Source organism: Mytilus californianus, unplaced genomic scaffold (genome assembly GCF_021869535.1).
Source record: "Mytilus californianus isolate M0D057914Y unplaced genomic scaffold, xbMytCali1.0.p SCAF_1, whole genome shotgun sequence".
NCBI lineage: Eukaryota > Metazoa > Mollusca > Bivalvia > Mytilida > Mytilidae > Mytilus > Mytilus californianus.
The window spans coordinates 37,471,657-37,492,107 of record NW_026262581.1 but is presented as its reverse complement, the minus strand read 5'-3'; the positions used below and the strand labels follow the sequence as shown (position 1 = coordinate 37,492,107).

Genomic DNA, 20,451 nt, shown 5'->3' with positions numbered 1-20,451 from the left:
GACAAATTGAAAGAATTGGTGCTGCTTTTTATCATAAAAGAGAATGGCCAACAAATATCTTGTCTTAGGGAGGGACACATCGTACTTTGTAATGTAAAAAAAATCACTAAGATTCAAACAAATAATTCTCTGAAACTAATGCTTGGTTTCTTGATTGAAAACAGATTTGATAAATTCGGAGTACCGGTACATGTTTTTCAACAAGCAATCAGCATTCCCATGGGAACCAACTGTGCTCCTCTTCTTGCCGACTTGTTCCTTTCCTTTATTCATATGAAGCTGACTATGAGGCATACAGGAGCTTCTTAGGAAGAATGAAAAGAAGATAGCATTATCCTTTAACTTCACTTTCCCCTATATAGTTGATGTTTTCTTGCTAAATAATTCAAAGTTTGGTGACTATGTTGAACACATCTATCCTATTGAACTTGAAATAAAGGATACAACAGATACATTTAAGATTGCCTCATATCTTTACTTACATCAAGAAATTGACAATGAGGGTTGAGAACAAAACTTTACGGCAAAAAAGAAGATTTCAGCTTCCCAATTGTGAACTTCCCTTTCTTATAAAGCAACATTCCAGCAGCATCTGCATATGGAGTATATATCCTAGTTTATACGATGTTCCAGATTGCATTTCCTATTAAGATTTCCTTGAAATTAGGTTGCTGCTAACAAGGAAGCTATTAAACCAAGTGTTCCAAGTGGTGAAGTTGAAATCATCCATTAAAAAAGTTAAGGGACGCCATCACGAGTTGGTTGACTGTTACGGAATATCTGTTTCACAGATGACAACTGGTATGTTCCAATTGTGGTAACCATAATCATGTCCTCTTCTACTCGAATGTGACCTACCCAATTAGACTTATCACTTGGTATGTACTTACATGGGCAACATGACGGGTGCCACTTGTGGAGCAGGATCTGCTTACCATTCAGGAACACGTGAGATCACTCGCTGTTTTTGGTGTGGTTTGTGTTGCTCAATCTTTAGTGTTCTATGTTGTTTTTCATACACTTTTTTTCTTCTGATCGCTTTTCTTTTTTTGCCATGGCATTGTCAGTTTGTTTTAGACTTAGATTAAATACATCTTGGGTATCTTTCACCTGTCTTTTTCAAGATAATTGGAAAAAACCCACAAACGTGGTAAAACTCATCATTTAAGGAAAATTATTCTTAAAAGGAATTTGTTTGATAATTTTGGTGGAAGTAGAAGGTAGGTAGATCTTGACATTCTGCACATTTTTTCCCCATGTTTGTATTATGATTTTCAATATAATAGACAATTACTTTCATTTGACCTTTTATGATCTATTTTTAGCCATTGCACCCATGATGAAAATATTTTAGGACAATGAACAATGGAAACCAAGTGATGGCAATAAGTCATAAGTCAAGTGAGCTAAAAGCCATTAAATTGGTAAAACAAATCTTCATTTAGGGACAACAACTCTTATAGGACTCATTTTACAAATTTTTAGGTAAATTTTTCCGACAGATTTTCTCTTTAATCCTTATTTTCTATTTTCAGTCAATTTTGGTTGATCCACAACATTGATAATTACAAACTATACCAAAGTTCAAGACAATGGATTCCAAGTCGATGGCAATAGCTCAATGGACCCTTGAATTAAGGCTAGCTAAAACGCCTGTAAATTAAGCACACTTGTAAACTAATAAGTAATAAAAAATATGCTTATTGAATTTTCTATGATAATTTGCCTGAATTACTACAGTCACACCTTCATAGGAAATGGTGAGATGATGATATTTTAACTAGAGGCTCTAAAGACCCTGTGTCTCTCACCTAGGTCTATGTGCATCTTCAACAATGAACACTCTCCAACATTGTAGACTAGAATATAATCCATGACTAAAATATATTTCTTGTTGAACCTGCATTGATGATTATATTTTTTTAGTTTTCTATCTATCTTCTATAGTTTTTGTCCAAAACACAAAAAGGGTAACAATCATCATTTAAGGACAACTGACAATTTCATCTATGGTGACCTATTTGCAGATCATGTCATGCTGACAATTTTTGCTTTTATTAATGCTTCTATCTATCTATTATAATTTTCAAGATAAAAGGAAAAAACACAAAAAATTTGTAAAAACTGTTATTCAACTCGAGCTCCTATAAAGAATAGACCAACAATTTCAGCAATATTGGATTATTTGTAGATCTTGCCATGTGGATCATTTTGCTATTTAAAGTTTCTCTCTTCCTATTATAGTTTTCAAGATAATAGACACCAAATCTTAAAAAAAATGGTAAAAATTATCATTAAAGGCAATAACTCCAATAACAAGTTGACTGAAGATTTCAGCAATATAGCTAGCTTATTTTGAAATCTCTTCTTGTCTTGCTGGTCATTTTTGCATTTTAAATTTTCTATCTATCTATTATAGCTTTCAAGATAATAGGTAAAATTGGTAAAAATCATCATTAAAAAGGAATGACTTCAATAAGGAGTTGACTGACAATTTTTGCCATCTTGACTTATTTGTAGATCTTGTCCTGCTGATCATTTTTGATCTTTGAACTTTCTATCTAACTTTAATAATTTTAAAGATAATAGGCAAAAACAAATAAATTGGTAAAATTTGTCTTTAAGGTGTATAAACTGAAAATGATAGAATTTGTTCATACTTTGCCAAAACGTAGTATATATTGTGATATGTTCAAAAATATAATAAAAATGATAGGTCACCGAGCTTTTTTTTAAGCTACAGGTTGTGAAAAAATGACACATTTTTTATGGATTATACAGGAAAAAACATCATTATGTGAATAGACGCTAAACTAAATGATAGAATTGTAAAATAAAATACGAGAAGATAACTTTTAGAAAATGATTTCAGAATATCATTAGAAAAGAGAGGGTCACCGTACGTTTTTTCCTGCTAAAACATAAAATAGCAAATAGACAATAGGTAGATCTCATAATTCTTAACATTTTTGCCCCTGGCAGATTTTTTCTATCTAAAGATAATTATTAGACAAAATGTGCATTTTACCCCTATGTTCTATTTTTAGCTATGTTGGCCATGTAAGGTGGAAGACAGGCTCATAGGACACATATTTTCAACAAATTATCCAAGGACGATTGTGGCCAAGTTTGGCTAAATTTGGCTCAATTAGTTTCAGAGAAGATTTTTGTAAAAGTAAACAAACAACAACAATGACAGACACCAAGTGATGGCATTAGCTCATACTTCCCATTCGGGTTAGGTGAGCGAAAAAATAAAATGATGATATGGACAACAGACATCACATGAAGGCAAACAGCACACAACTTTCCTTTTGGGATTATTTCAAAACAAAAAGGTACAGGGGTCTTGAAAAAAGGTGTACAACTTTTTTATTCACTTTATCTAAAAACAATTCTTGTAAACATTGGTGCTAAGATACAATGCATGATGTCTTCACAATAAATCCATTGGATGTGTACTGATTTATACTTTTCTTAAACACATGAATTTTTTATTAGTTTTTATTGGCTTTGAGCTAGCTTTCAGTATCTGCGAGTAATCTGTACTTTGTGTCTTTTGTGTTTTTGTAGGGTTTTTATATGCTTGTATGGATCTGATGAGTTAAGCCCTTTTCAACTGATAATTATAGTTTTTTCTTATGTTGTGTTGTTATACCACTGTCCCAGGTTAGGGGGAGGGTTTAGCACCAGCAACATGTTTAATCCCACCACATTCTGTATGTGCCTGTCCCAAGTCAGGAGCCTGTAATTCAATGGTTGTCGTTTGTTGCTGTATATTATATTTGTTATTTTTGTTTATTGTTTTGTACATAAATCATGCTGTTACTTTTCTCATTTGAATTGTTTTAAATTTGTTATTTCAGAGCTTTTTATAGCTTACTATGTGGTATGGGTTTTGCAGGCCATACAGTGACCTATAGTTGTTAACTTCTATGTAATTTGGTCTCTGGTGGAGAGTTGTCTCATTCACAACCATACCACATCTTCTTATTTTTATATTCTCATTTTTCATGATTAAAAATTACTATTTGAGGTCCTATATAAGTCTACAATAACAGATCTAATAGATTTAAATAATTGACAAGGACAGAAATTTGTAAAATAAAAGAACAACACTTTTCTTTCTATGACAGAGTCATCTTTCAACCCTTGCATATTAGACAAGTTTACCATGTGTTCTGGTCTGTGATCTTTCCTGATATTCTTCTGTTTACTTCTTGTTTTATGTTTTTTTCTTTTCTTTGGTATATAATATTCCTGAAAATCAAAAAGCAACAATCTATAATTTACTTAACATGCATATGTATATAATAATAATAATAATGACTTTATTTAAGGATGTCTTCTTCTGATGTTTCAGTCTCGTTGAAATCTCGTTCTGGAATTATTTCCAAAACGTGTGATACAAGTGGAAAATATCAATGAATTTAAAAAATATTATAATCAAGCTTAACTCTGTGAAAAAATTGTGGATTTACAATAAGTAGTAGTTTTTGAGTAATAGAATTTTCAAATTTTATAACCAATCAAGTCAGTCTCATTAGCCAAAATGTTGAGAAAATGGGTGAGGGGTACACAAAATGATTTTACCAGATACATGTGCATCCCATATCAATTTTTTCTTTTCAAATTTCTTAGATATGTATTTTTTCAATCATTTATAATAAAGAGGTTGAAATAATATGCATTTTGTTCTAAAAAAAGAGAAAAATCCCAAATTTACAAAATTGACAACATGGTAAATTTGACACGAAAAAGCAACAAAATTTTATAAAACTTTCTTATATTAACACCTACCTATAGTTTTTTTAAGTTAAATTTATTCCGATTGGTCCACTTCATCTTTAGTGAAAGTATAAAAAAAAGTTTGAATTGTGAAACTGTGATTTTTTTCATGATAATAGCCCAAAAATGGGAAAAAATAGATGAAAAATGGGAAAATCATCAAAAATGGGTACTTTCAATTGGCCTTAGCAAAAAAAGAAGTGCACCACCATATGATTTTTTCTTCCCCAATTATTTTTTTACAGTCATATAAACCCAACTAGAGGCTCTCAAGAGCCTGTGTCGCTCACCTGTATTTACTGATGCTTTGGAAATCATGTAAAATAAGGTTAAAATCATAATTAATAGTATTAGATATTAGATATTATAATGATATCTAAGATAATAACAAAAAACTGCAAAATTTTTGTAAAATTACTAACTCAGGGTCAGCAACCCAACAACGGGTCGTCGGATTTGTCTGAAAATTTCAGGGCAGATAAATCTAAATCTGATGAACATTTTTGCCACCTTGTCAGATTTGCTCTAAATGCTTTAGTTTCAGAGATATAAACCAAAAACTGCATTTTACCCCTATGTTCTATTTTTAGCCATGGCGGCCATCTTGGTTGGTTGGCGGGGTCATCGGACAATTTTTTTAATCAAGATACCCTAATAATGATTATGGCCAAGTATGGTTAAATTTGTATCAGTAGTTTCGGAGAAGAAGATTTTTGTCGAGCCTTCGACTTTTGTCGAAAAAGCGAGACATAGCGATCCTACATTCCGTCGGCGTCGGCGTCGTCGTCGTCGTTGTCGTCGGCGGCGTCCACAAATATTCACTCTGTGGTTAAAGTTTTTGAAATTTTAATAACTTTCTTAAACTATCCTGGATTTCTACCAAACTTGGACAGAAGCTTGTTTATGATCATAAGATAATATTCAAAAGTAAATTTTGTAAAAAAAAAATTCCATTTTTTCCGTATTTTACTTATAAATGGACTTAGTTTTTCTGCCAAGAAACATTACATTCACTCTGTGGTTAAAGTTTTTGAAATTTTAATAACTTTCTTAAACTATCCTGGATTTCTACCAAACTTGGAAAGAAGCTTGTTTATGATCATAAGATAGTATCCAGAAGTAAATTTTATAAAAAAAAAAATCCATTTTTTCCGTATTTTACTTATAAACGGACTTAGTTTTTCTTCCAGTTAACATTACATTCACTCTGTGGTTAAAGTTTTTAAAATTTTAACAACTTTCTTAAACTATCCTGGATTTGTACCAAACTTGGACAGAAGCTTGTTTATGATTAAAAGCTAGTATCTAGAAGGAAATTTTGTTAAAATTTTGTTCCATTTTTTCCGTATTTTACTTATAAATGGACTTAGTTTTTCTTCCAGTTAACATTACATACAGTCTACAGTTTAAGTTTTTAAAACATTGATTAGATTCATAAACTATCCTGGATTTTTACCAAACTTGGACAGAAGCTACTTACAATCAAAAGATAGTATAGAGAGGAATATTTTTATTAATTTTTTTCCTCATTTTTGTTGAGCCTGTGATTAACAGCAAAAGTAGGCGAGACACTGGGTTCCGCGGAAACCCTTACAAATTTTTGTAAAAGATAACAAAAATTTACGAAAAATTGTTAAAAATTGATTATTAAGGGCAATAACTCCTAAAGGGGTCGACTGACAATTTTGGTCATATAAACTTATTTGTAGATCTTACTTTGCTGAACATTATTGCTGTTTACAGTTTATCTTTATCTATAATAATATTCAAGATAATAGCCAATAAAATGCTTCGCTGGGGCGCAGCTTGATACGACCGCAGAGGTCGAAACCCTGAACAGTTGGGGCAATTATGGACACAACATTCAAGCTTGATACAGCTCTGAATTTGGATTGTTATTAAATATTTGACACAGCATTGGTTTCTGACACAGAAAGAATGTGGTCTAAGAACTTGAACTTTTTTTAATTTACCTATTATGGTCCAATGTCCAAAATCAAAATACATGGTTAGATTCAGCATATCAAAGAACCCCATATATTCAATTTTTGCTAAAATCAAACAAAGTTTAATTTTGGACCCCAACTTTGACAAACTTGAAAACTGGGCCCATAATCAAAAATTTAAACACGTGTTTAGATTCAGCATATCAAAGAACCCCAAGAATTCAAATTTTGCTAAAATCAAACTAAGTTTAATTTTGGACCCTTTGGACCTTAATGTAGACCAATTTAAAAAACGGGACTTAAAATTAAAAATCTAAATACACTGTTAGATTTGGAATATCAAAGAACCCCAATAATTCAATTTTTGATGAAATCAAACAAAGTTTAATTTTGGACCCTTTTGACCTCAATATGAACCAATTTGATAGCGGGGCCCACAAATAAAAAATCTAAATTCATGGTTAGATTCATCATATCAAAGAACCCCATATATTCAATTTTTGTTGAAATCAAACAAAGTTTAATTTTGGATCCCAACTTGGACCGACTTGAAAACTGGGCCCATAATCAAAAATCTACACATGTTTAGATTCAGCATATCAAAGAACCCCAAGAATTCAATTTTTGTTAAAATCAAACTAAGTTTAATTTTGGACCCTTTGGACCTCAATGAAGACCAATTTAAAAAACGGGACCCAAATTAAAAATCTAAAATCACGGTTAGATTTGGCATATCAAAGAACCCCAATAATTCAATTTTTGATGAAATCAAACAAAGTTTAATTTTGGACCCTTTTGACCTCAATATGGTAAATTTGACACGAAAAAGCAACAAAATTTTATAAAACTTTCTTATATTAACACCTACCTATAGTTTTTTTAAGTTAAATTTATTCCGATTGGTCCACTTCATCTTTAGTGAAAGTATAAAAAAAAGTTTGAATTGTGAAACTGTGATTTTTTTCATGATAATAGCCCAAAAATGGGTAAAAATAGATGAAAAATGGGAAAATCATCAAAAATGGGTACTTTCAATTGGCCTTAGCAAAAAAAGAAGTGCACCACCATATGATTTTTTCTTCCCCAATTATTTTTTTACAGTCATATAAACCCAACTAGAGGCTCTCAAGAGCCTGTGTCGCTCACCTGTATTTACTGATGCTTTGGAAATCATGTAAAATAAGGTTTAATTAAAAATCATAATTAATAGTATTAGATATTAGATATTATAATGATATCTAAGATAATAACAAAAAACTGCAAAATTTTTGTAAAATTACTAACTCAGGGTCAGCAACCCAACAACGGGTCGTCGGATTTGTCTGAAAATTTCAGGGCAGATAAATCTAAATCTGATGAACATTTTTGCCACCTTGTCAGATTTGCTCTAAATGCTTTAGTTTCAGAGATATAAACCAAAAACTGCATTTTTGTTATCTTTTACAAAAATCTTCTTCTCCGAAACTACTGATACAAAAATTTAAACACGTGTTTAGATTCAGCATATCAAAGAACCCCAAGAATTCAAATTTTGCTAAAATCAAACTAAGTTTAATTTTGGACCCTTTGGACCTTAATGTAGACCAATTTAAAAAACGGGACTTAAAATTAAAAATCTAAATACACTGTTAGATTTGGAATATCAAAGAACCCCAATAATTCAATTTTTGATGAAATCAAACAAAGTTTAATTTTGGACCCTTTTGACCTCAATATGAACCAATTTGATAGCGGGGCCCACAAATAAAAAATCTAAATTCATGGTTAGATTCAGCATATCAAAGAACCCCATATATTCAATTTTTGTTGAAATCAAACAAAGTTTAATTTTGGACCCCAACTTGGACCGACTTGAAAACTGGGCCCATAATCAAAAATCTAAACACATGTTTAGATTCAGCATATCAAAGAACCCCAAGAATTCAATTTTTGTTAAAATCAAACTAAGTTTAATTTTGGACCCTTTGGACCTCAATGAAGACCAATTTAAAAAACGGGACCCAAATTAAAAATCTAAAATCACGGTTAGATTTGGCATATCAAAGAACCCCAATAATTCAATTTTTGATGAAATCAAACAAAGTTTAATTTTGGACCCTTTTGACCTCAATATGAACCAATTTGATAGAGGGGCCCACAAATAAAAAATCTAAATACATGGTTAGATTCAGCATATCAAAGAACCCCATATATTCAATTTTTGTTGAAATCAAACAAAGTTTAATTTTGGACCCCAATTTGGACCAACTTGAAAACTGGGCCCATAATCAAAAATCTAAATACATGTTTACATTCAACATATCAAAGAACCCCATATATTAAATTTTTGTTGAAATCAAACAAAGTTTAAATACTGGACCCTATCTTGGACCAACTTGAAAACTGGGCCCATTAAAAAATCTAAACACATGTTTAGATTCAGCATATCAAAGAACCCCAAGAATTCAATTTTTGTTCAAATCAAACTAAGTTTAATTTTGGACCCTTTGGACCTTAATGTAGACCAATTTAAAAAACAGGACCCAAAATTAAAAATCTAAATACATGGTTAGATTTGGCATATCAAAGAACCCCAATAATTCAATTTTTGATGAAATCAAACAAAGTTTAATTTTGGACCCTTTTGACCTCAATATGAACCAATTTGATAACGGGGTCCACAAATATAAATCTAAATACATGGTTAGATTCAGCATATCAAAGAATAAAATTGAGAATGGAAATGGGGAATGTGTCAAAGAGACAACAACCCGACCACAGAACAGACAACAGCAGAAGGCCACCAACAGGTCTTCAATGCAGCGAGAAATTCCCGCACCCGGAGGCGTCCTTCAGCTGGCCCCTAAACAAATATATATACTAGTTCAGTGATAATGAACGCCATACTAAACTCCAAATTGTACACAAGAAACTAAAATTAAAAATAATACAAGACTAACAAAGGCTAGAGGCTCCTGACTTGGGACAGGCGCAAAAATGCGGCGGGGTTAAACATGTTTATGAGATCTCAACCCTCCCCCTATACCTCTAGCCAATGTAGAAAAGTAAACGCATAACAATACGCACATTAAAATTCAGTTCAAGAGAAGTCCGAGTCTGATGTCAGAAGATGTAACCAAAGAAAATAAACAAAATGACAATAATACATAAATAACAACAGACTACTAGCAGTTAACTGACATGCCAGCTCCAGACTTCAATTAAACTGATTGAAAGATTATGTCTTCATCATATGAATATCAGGCACAATCCTTCCCGTTAGGGGTTTAGTATCATACCATCATAACATATATGAGAAGAACATAACCCGTGTCATGCCAACAACTGGTTTTTAAATAAATGTGTTTAGTGCCGATGCAAAGACCCTATAAGTGAATCAATATTAACGCCAAAATATGCAATCTTTAATGACCTGACAACAGTATCGTAACTATATCCCTTCTTAATAAGTCTATTTAAAGGTTTTGTTAGTTTCAGAGGTGAATACTGACATTTTTGTGCTTTATAAAGAATATTTCCATAAAAAATTGGATGTGAAATACCTGAACCCCATATATTCAATTTTTGTTGAAATCAAACAAAAAAGTTTAATTTTGGACCCCAATTTGGACCAACTTGAAAACTGGGCCAAAAATCAAAAATCTAAATACATGTTTAGATTCAGCATATCAAAGAACCTCATATATTCAATTTTTGCTAAAATCAAACAAAGTTTAATTTTGGACCCTTTGGACCTTAATGTAGACCAATTTGAAAACTGGACCCAAAATTAAACATCTAAATACACTGTTAGATTTGGCATAACAAATAAATAAATGTGATCAAAGATTTTACAAATCTAATGCGCCATACTGTGCAATTAAAGATTACTTCTTGAAATTTTTCAATATTTGAAATTTGAAAAAAAAACAATATTTGAAGAATAATTCTTTTTAATTTCTGAAATCTGAAATGAGAAAAAATTGACCCCCCACAATTTCTTTTTACCCCCCCCCCCCCCTCCCTTTTTTCCCCAAAAAAATTCTTTCCCTCAAGATATGGTCATAATCTCAATTCAAATTTCCAATGGAGTTGGCAACCTAATTACCCATTTAAATTTACCATAGTGCTAACTTAATCTATTTTATAATAGAATTAAAAATATAGTGTCAAATCTTTCATATGGATTTTTTTGTAAAAAAAAAAGATGCAACATTTGCAGATATTTTTACTGGTCTTCCTTTATAAATATGCATGTCTTTAAACATAATTTAAAAGCAGTGTAAGGGAAGTAACCAAAACGTTGTATTTGGATTACCTCCCTTACACTGTTTTAAATTATCTTTATTGTTCATTAACCATTACTTTATACATAATTTAAAAGCAGTGTAAGGGAGATAATTTCAATGATGTATTTGATTTATCTCCCTTACACTGCTTTAAATTATGTTTTGTACTAAAGTATTTGTCCATTAACCAGGACAACCTTGTTTTTCCCCCTTTTTTGCCCCTAATTCCTAAACGGTTTGAGCCATAACCCCCCAAACCAAATCCTAACCATCCCTTTGTGGTATGGAAACTTGAAGTATAATTTCAGAGAGATCCATACACCGTTCAACAGTTATTGTCTGGAAACTACAAAATGCTTATGGTACCATAACCCCCAAAATCAATCCCAACCTTCCTTTTGTGGTATTTAACCTTATGGTCAAATTTCAAAAAGATCCATTCACTTAAACTAAAGTTAGAGTGCGAAAACCAATGTGTCTTCGGACGACGACGACGCCGGACGAAGACGACGACGACGCCAACGTCATACCAATATACGACCACAAAATTTTTTTGCGGTCGTATAAAAACTGCAAAATTTCCTTAAAATTACCAATTCAGGGGCAGCAACCCAACAACAGGTTGTCAGATTTGTCTGAAAATTTCAGGGCAGATAGATCTTGACCTGATAATCAGTTTTACCCTTTGTCAGATTTCCTCTAAATGCTTTGGTTTCAGAGATATAAGCCAAAATCTACATTTTACCCCTATGTTCTATTTTTAGCCATGGCGGCCATCTTGGTTGGTTGGCGGGGTCATCGGACACATTTTTTTAACTAGATACCATAATGATAATTGTGGCCAAGTTTGGTTAAATTTGGCCCAGTGGTTTCAGAGGAGAAGATTTTTGTAAAAAGCTAACGACGACGGACGACGACGACGACGAAGGACGACGGACGACGGACGCCAAGTGATGAGAAAAGCTCACTTGACCCTTCGGGTCAGGTGAGCTAAAAATCAGGTTAAGAAAAAAAGTTTAATTCTAGAAATTTTTAGCTCCTCAGAGGTATGGCACGCCTGAGCCACTTTTATTACTTAATCTTAGGTTATCTCAGATAAACTAGGATTTTCTCAGATAATCCCGGTTTATCTCAGATAAACTAAGATTTTCTCAGCTTAATTCAAATTTGAAAAAAAATCCTAGTTTATGTCAGAAAATATAGAAAATTCATTATCTTGAGAAAATCCCGATTTATCTAAAAAAAATTGAGAAAATCTAGGTTTTTCTGAACGATTTTCAGATAATCCTAATTTATGTTCAGATAATTAATTATCTCAATTTCAGATAATCAATTATCTCAATTTCAGATAATCAATTATCTCAATTTCAGATAATCAATTATCTCATTTCTCGAGGAAAACCTAGGATTCTAAATATACCAAAGAAAGATGTAACGACTGTTTTAATTGGACGACAATCGTTTAACGTTTTACTTTCTCTTTGAAACCATGGGCTTGGGGGTCACTTCTTATTATTGGGTGAACGGGGATGTGCCAAAAATATGGGTCATAATTTTGTGAGATTTTATATAAAAATGACCGTCCTATTTATAACATCCTATATTAAAATACATTTCTGTTTGATAACTGTATATTGATTTGGGGTGTAATCTTTATATCATATATATAAATATGCTGTTGAAAATCTTACATTATTTATGGTTAATTATTTTATTAAATTAAATCAATTTATTTGAATATTTACCTTTCAAATAAGTTTCAAAATGGACCTTGGGAAATTTGTCTCATGAATTGTATATAATTTCTTAAATGTTTATATAACTCTTAGGTACTGAATTTCAGTGATTGTTATATCAAAATGGGTACATTTTTTGAAACAAAAAGTACACATCCCTACCAAAAAATATAGAAGTAACCGCCTTGTTTGAAACAGACAACATTGTTATAATTTTACGATAGAAAAGGTAAGAAGATATTTATATGACTGAGCAACCTACCCCACAACTATTTGCTTTATCAATAATAAAGTTATTGGTATTATTTGGCTTCTTGAATTTGTATTTGAATTTGTAACAAAGTATACCATAGTACTGTACAGTATGGTACAGTATGATATTAGCTTATTGCAACAGACTCATGATCAGTAAACAGTGATTTGTTCCGGAATTAGGCCACCATCACTTCCCGGGCTGCTTCGAATACTTCCACAAATTTACTGCAGTGTCAAAGCAAAAAAAATAAATGTGGATAGTGTCCACATGTGGACACATATGATGCCCCCGCTTGCATATCATATAGTTATAAAGGGACATAACTGAAGAACGGTAAAAGTGACGCTACCCAAATTTGAACTTGATCTGAGTTTTGTGGTAATAAGCATTGTGTGTAAGTCTCACAACATTTGGTTGAGGCTAACTTAAGTAGAGAACAGAAACTAAAAATTCAGCAATTTTTCTATTTGTAAACATGCATAACTCTAGAACGGTTGTGTATAAGTTTTATAACATTTGGTTGAGACAAACTAAAGTTAGAGAACAGAAACGAAAAATTCAGCAATTTTTATGTTTATAAAGGGACATAACTCAAGAATGGTAAAAGTGTTTCCACCAAATTTCGTACTTAATCTGTATTATGTAGTAATAAGCATTGTGTATAAGTTTCATAACATTTGGTTGAGGCAAACTAAAGTTAGAAAACGGAAACAAAAAATTTGTACTTGATCTTAGTTTTGTGGTAATGAATATTGTGTATAGGTTTCATAATGTTTGGTTGGGGCAAACTTAAGTTACAGAATGGAAACTAAAAATTTTGCAATCTTTCGATTTATAAAGGGGCATAACTCAATAATGGTTAAAGTGAAACTACCCAAATTCAACTTGATGTGTGTTTTATCAGTGGAAGTCAAAATAAAACATTGCATTGTATAAAACATTGATTGTAGTTGATTCAACTATAATCATGGACAAAGGAAGATAACTCCAAATTAAAACAAGAAATGATTGTAACAGGATGCTGTTACGAAGTCTCCCAAACGAAGCTCCTATAATTCGTAATTCCCAGGGTCGTCTGACATTGGGCAAAGTCCAGTGAAAATTGGTTTGGTAAAGTTATATGCATTAGTGATGCCTGGGGACTAACCCTGTATATCATTCAAATCATCTTGGCATGACAAACCAGAATATATATGGTTTAGGGGTGGGGATCTCGACCACTTACAAGATACTAGAACATTGGGGGTGGGGGGAACCCCTGGGGACTGACCCTATACATCATTCAAATGTTCGAGACATGACGAACAGGAATATATATGGTTTAGGGGTGGGGATCTCGACCATTTAAAAGATATTAGAACATTTGGGGGTGGGGAGAACCCCTGGGGACTGATCCTATACATCATTCAAATGTTCGAGACATGAGGAACAGGAATATATATGGTTAAGGGGTGGGGATCTCGACCATTTACAAGATATTAGAACTTTCTCAAATGGCAGGGGGTGGGGGATGACCCCTGGGGACTAACCCTGTATATCATTCAAACCATCTTTGCATGACAAACCAGAATATATATGGTTTAGGGGTGGGGATCTTGACCACTTACAAGATACTAGAACATTGGGGGTGGGGGGAACCCCTGGGGACTGATCCTATACGTCATTCAAATGTTCGAGACATGACGAACAAGAATATATATGGTTTAGGGGTGGGGATCTTGACCATTTACAAGATATTAGAACTTTCTCAAATGGCAGGGGGTGGGGGATGACCCCTGGGGACTAACCCTGTATATCATTCAAACCATCTTAGCATGACAAACCAGAATATATATGGTTTAGGGGTGGGGATCTTGACCACTTACAAGATATTAGAACTTTCTTAAATGGCAGGGGGTGGGGTGACCCCTGGGGACTAACCCTGTATATCATTCAAACCATCTTTGCATGACAAACCAGAATATATATGGTTTAGGGGTGGGGATCTTGACCACTTACAAGATATTAGAACTTTCTTAAATGGCAGGGGGTGGGGGTGACCCCTGGGGACTAACCCTGTATTTCATTTGATTTGCTTTATAATGACAAACAAGAATATATATGGTTTAGGGGTGGGGATCTCGACCATTTACAAGATATTAGAACTTTCTCAAATGGCAGGGGGTCGGGATGACCCCTGGGGACTAACCCTGTATATCATTCAAACCATCTTAGCATGACAAACCAGAATATATATATGGTTTAGGGTTGGGGATCTTGACCACTTTCAAGGTATTAGAACTTTCTTAAATGGCAGGGGGTGGGGGTGACCCCTGGGGACTTACCCTGTATTTCATTTAATGTGCTTTATCATTTAGAACATTTTCAATTAAAAAGATTGTGTCTATCACAAATGGTTTTCAATTTATAATCATTTGAAAATTTAAAAAAATAAAATCCCATAGGGTTCTATAGTAAAACCCTCCTTTCTTTTCGCCCCTCAAAGTACCCCTTTATAAACCCTATTGCACAAACAAACCCCTGATTGCACCACTAGACATGTTAGTCTAACATATTGTGAAACCCTAAATTAATCTGACAAGCGGTTTTGGAGAACGGGTGCGGACAAGTTCAAATTTAAAAGTGGCGGAAGAGGAAGAGGAAGAAGAATAATAATAATAATAAGAACTGAGCAAAAACAATAAGTCTTCCCAAACTTTGTTTGGGAGACTTAAAAATTACTTGATATTTAGAAGAAAATAAAAATTTTGCATTTTTTCCATTTATAAAGGGGCATAACTCTAGAACGGTTAAAGTGATGCCACCAAATTTTAAACTTGATCTGTGTTTTGTGGTAATAAGCATTGTGTAGTGTATAAGTTTCATAACATTTGGTTGAGGCAAACTTAAGTTAGAGAACGGAAACTAAAAATTTTGCAATTTTTCCATTTATAAAGGGGCATAACTCTAGAATGGTTAAAGTGACGCCACCAAAATTCAAACTTGATCTGTGTTTTGTGGTAATAAGCATTGTGTAGTGTATAAGTTTCATAACATTTGGTTGAGGCAAACTTAAGTTAGAGAACGGAAACTAAAAATTTTGCAATTTTTCCATTTATAAAGGGGCATAACTCTAGAACGGTTAAAGTGACGCCACCAAAATTCAAACTTGATCTGTGTTTTGTGGTAATAAGCATTGTGTATAAGTTTCATAACATTTGTTTGAGGCAAACTCAAGTTAGAGAATGGAAACCAATTTTGGGACGTACGGACGGACATACGTACGTACGTACATACAGACGGACAAGGGTAAAACTTAATGCCCCCACTGCTACGGGGGGGGGGGGGGGGGGGGGGCATAAAAACATTTCAATACGTCATAATTATTTGGACTAGCTGCCGGACCAACAACAGAAGCTAGATGAACAACTTAGTCTGACAGACTGTTAATGACGATGAAGATTGAAGAATGTCAACGAGTGATGTAGGCCTAAATGATATATTTTTCGAATCCACATAATCATCCTGTCTGCTGAACTCAATGGTATTTTTCGAATTTGATATTTTTTGTCCCGCACTCGTAGTCAGTTGATATAAGATTTCATAGGTTCATATCATTTAAAGCAAATGATCTTAACCTACAATGTCTTATATTATAGGACTATCCGCACTCACAGAATGGCATCAATGGCAAAATAAAGCCTTTCAAGACCTCATGACAAATTGGACTAGTTTAATTTCTTTCTGCTGTTTTTCTCTAGAATAGTTATCTTTAAGAGTTATTCCCGATGAGTGCATGATAATGATGAGTTGCAGTACCAATTATACCATGCAAACTTGAGTTCTTTTTATGAATTAGTTACGCCGGTTGACCAGATTTCAGTCGTTGTAATTGATGTCATTGTAAAATACTGTCTTACAGATGCGTATTTAGAGGGGCCAGGGTGCCGCAACTCTTATGGAGTTACATATATGGTTAATACATAGACTTTTTATGTGTCCCATTCCAAACATAGCCTAGTTTAAAAGACCTGGATCTGCAGCTGTCTTACTGTAACGTAATTACTCAGCACAGGCATCTAATTGGAACCCTTTTTTCCCTCATTTTCTTTTTTTTTGTATTAAGTATAAATATTATTTCAAACTCTAACATACTAAAGCATGCCCCGAAAGGCATACTCATCCATATATAAAAAAAATTGCTATACACATACCAGCTTTCTGAAATTTGATATTTGGCTAAGTATATATTCACCATAGGTACATTTTTTTTACATGGGGACAGGACAGTATATATAAATTCGAAAATGCACCCCCCCCCCCCCCCCCCCCCCCCCCCCTCCCCTCCTTTTTTTTTACTCACCTGACTTAAATTCCATGGTTATTTAATCCATCGACAAGCATGGCTGCTGTTGTTAAGAATATAACATAGGCAAATGCATGATTATATTTCAAAACTAAAGCACTCAAACGAATCTGACATGGGGTAATAATGATTAGTAGGTGAATATTTTATATCTCTTGTGGAATTTTGAAAAAAAAATAAGACAACCTATTTTGAAGTAATTCCTCCTGAAATTTCATTTTTAGTACATTTTAAAGTGTAAAGGCTTATATATCTGGAAAAAAAAACTATAGCAATTGGAGCAAATCTGACACAGGATTAAATTGACCAGCAGGTTAAGGTCATTCTTCAAGGATATTTGCAGAAACAAGTTGACTACCTATTTTGGAGTTATTGACCTGAAATGTATTTTTTTGCAAATTTTGCAGCTTTTTGGTTATTATCCTGTAATTTTTAACAGATAGAGATAAATTTTAAATACATTTTAAGGACAATATACTCTTAGAACAATTTTAAGGAAAGGTTAAGTACAATAACATCTTAAATGAATAAACGTGAATGAATAGTCAATTGACCCCTTATAGTACTCATTGTTTGCAGAAATTATAATAGATGGAGAGAAATTGTAAAAGCAAAAGTGTTCAGCAAAATAAGATCTACAAAAGAGGGACGAAAGATACCAGAGGGACAGTCAAACTCATAGATCGAAAACAAACTGACAACGCCATGGCCAAAAATAAAAAGACAAATAGACAAATAATAGTACAGATGACACAACATAGAAAACTAAAGACTAAGCAACACGAACCCCACCAAAAACTGGGGGTGATTTCAGGTGCTCTGGAAGGGTAAGCAGATCCTGCTCCACATGTGGCACCCGTCGTGTTGCTTATGTTATTACAAATCCGGTAAATAGTCTAATTCGGTAGGTCACATTCGTGAAAAGGGAATTTAAGGGTATTGTAGTTACGACATAAGGAACATATCCGATATCATCTGTGAAACGGTTATTCCATAACGGTCAACCAACTCGTGATGGCGTCCGTAAAATTTACGAAGGGATGATTTCAACTTCACCATTTGGAACTCTTGGTTTAATAGCTTCCTTGTGAGCAGCAATCCTCTATCAAGGAAATCATGATAGAAAATACAAGCCCGTGAATATCGTATCAATTGGGAGATATATACTCCATATGCAGGCGCTGCTGGAATGTTGCTACATAGAAATGGAAAGTTCACAATTGGGAAGCTGAAATCATCTCTTTTGTCGTAAAGTTTTGTTTTCAACCGACCCTCATTGTCAATTTCTAGATGTAAGTCAAGATATGAGGCAGACTTAACTGTATCTGTAGTATCCTTTATCTCTAGTTCGATGGGATAGATTCGTTCAACATAGTCACCAAATTTTGTATTATTTAGTGAGAGAACATCAAATATATAGCGGAACGTAAAGTTAAAGGATATTGCTACAAATTAGTCAACTTAGCCGAAATTGTCAATTGATGGCTTACAAGAGTTATTGCCCTTTGAATTTGTTTTTTATCATTTTGTCACTACTTTGTATATCTATCACCACTCTATATATATCACCACTTTGTATATCTTTCACCACTCAATATCTATCACCAATCTGTATGTCTATCACCACTTTGTATATCTATCAACACGTTATATATCTTTCACCACTCTTTTATGTATAGCAGGTACTTGCTAAATGTCGTATTGGTATAGTAGGTACTTGTTGAATGTCTTATTGTTATAGTAGGTACTTGATGTATATCCTCTTGGTATAGCGGGTACTTGTTGAATTTCTTTTATGTATAGCAGGTACTTTTTGAATGTCGTATTGGTATAGTAGGTAGTTGTTGAATATCGTATTGGTATAGTAGGTACATGTTGAATGTCATATTGTTATAGTAGGTACTTGATGAATGTTCTCTAGGTATAGTAGGTACTTGTTGAATGTCCTCTATGTAAAGCAAGTACTTGTTGAATGTTGTATTGGTATAGTAGGTACTTGTTGAATGTCCTCTTGGAATGGCAGGTACTTGTTGAATGTCCTCTGTGTATAACAAGTACTTGTTGAATGCCCTCTCGGTATAGTAGGTACTTGTTGAATGTCATATTGTTATAGTAGGTACTTGATGCATATCCTCCTGGTATAGCGGGTACTTGTTGAATTTCTTTTATGTATAGAAGGTACTTGTTGAATGTCATATTGGTATAGTAGGTACTTCTTGAATATCTTATTGGTATAGTAGGTACTTGTTGAATGTAACATTGTTACACTAGGAACTTGATGAATGTCCTCTAGGTATAGAAGGTACTTGTTGAATGTCCTCTATATTTAGCAGGTACTTGTTGAATGTTGTATTGGTTTAGTAGGTACTTGTTGAATGTCATATTGTTATAACAGGTACTTGTTGAATGTCCTCAACGTATAGCAGGTACTTGTTGATTGTCATATTGTTATAGTAGGTACTTGTTGAATGTCCTCTTGGTATAGCAGGTACTTGTTGAATGTCCTCTGTGTTTGGCAGGTACTTGTTAAATGTCCTCTTGGTATAGTAGGTACTTGTTGAATGTCATATTGTTATAGTAGGTACTTGGTGCATATCCTCTTGGTATAGCGGGTACTTGTTGAATTTCTTTTATGTTTAGAAGGTACTTGCTGAATGTCTTATTGGTATAGTAGGTACTTGTTGAATATCATATTGGTATAGTAGGTACTTGTTGAATGTCATAAATTTTATAGTATGTACTTGATGAATGTCATCTAGGTATAGTAGGTACTTGTTGAATGTCATATTGTTATAATAGGTACTTGTTGAATGTCCCCTATGTATAACAGGTACTTGTTGAATGTCCTATAGATATACCATGTATTTGTTGAATATCTTATTAGTATAGCAGGTACTTGTTGAATATCTTATTAGTATAGCAGGTACTTGTTGAACATCTTATGGTCAAAGAATGTACTCGTTGAATGTCTTTTAGTTAAAGCAGGTACTTGTTGAATGTCATATAGCTATAGTAGTCACGTGATGAATGTCCAATAGATATAGCAGGTACCTGTTGAATGTCCTATAGTTATAGCAGGTACATGATGAATATCCTGTTGTTAAAGCAGGCA

General features: G+C 33.3%; 2 protein-coding genes across 7 annotated transcripts in view; one reads left to right on the top strand and one right to left on the bottom strand.

The window, feature by feature from the left end:
- Positions 1–20,451, top strand: part of LOC127702978 (nuclear transcription factor Y subunit beta-like) — a 298,592-nt gene that overhangs the window by 143,020 nt on the left and 135,121 nt on the right. The window contains exon 9 of one of the 6 annotated variants that reach the window (XM_052207366.1): positions 1,536–1,708. The exons of the other annotated variants lie outside the window; for them this stretch is intronic. Within the exon in view, the coding sequence (XP_052063326.1) occupies positions 1,536–1,562 (27 nt within the window). The 3' untranslated portion in view covers positions 1,563–1,708. Of the gene's footprint in view, positions 1–1,535; positions 1,709–20,451 lie in introns of those variants that run through there. 6 annotated transcript variants of the gene reach the window in all.
- LOC127702168 (putative leucine-rich repeat-containing protein DDB_G0290503) overlaps positions 1–20,451 on the bottom strand; it is a 72,145-nt gene that overhangs the window by 16,563 nt on the left and 35,131 nt on the right. Inside the window, exon 5 of the mRNA XM_052206277.1 lies at positions 4,174–4,260. Coding sequence (XP_052062237.1) covers positions 4,174–4,260 — 87 coding nt within the window. The remainder of the gene's footprint in view (positions 1–4,173; positions 4,261–20,451) is intronic.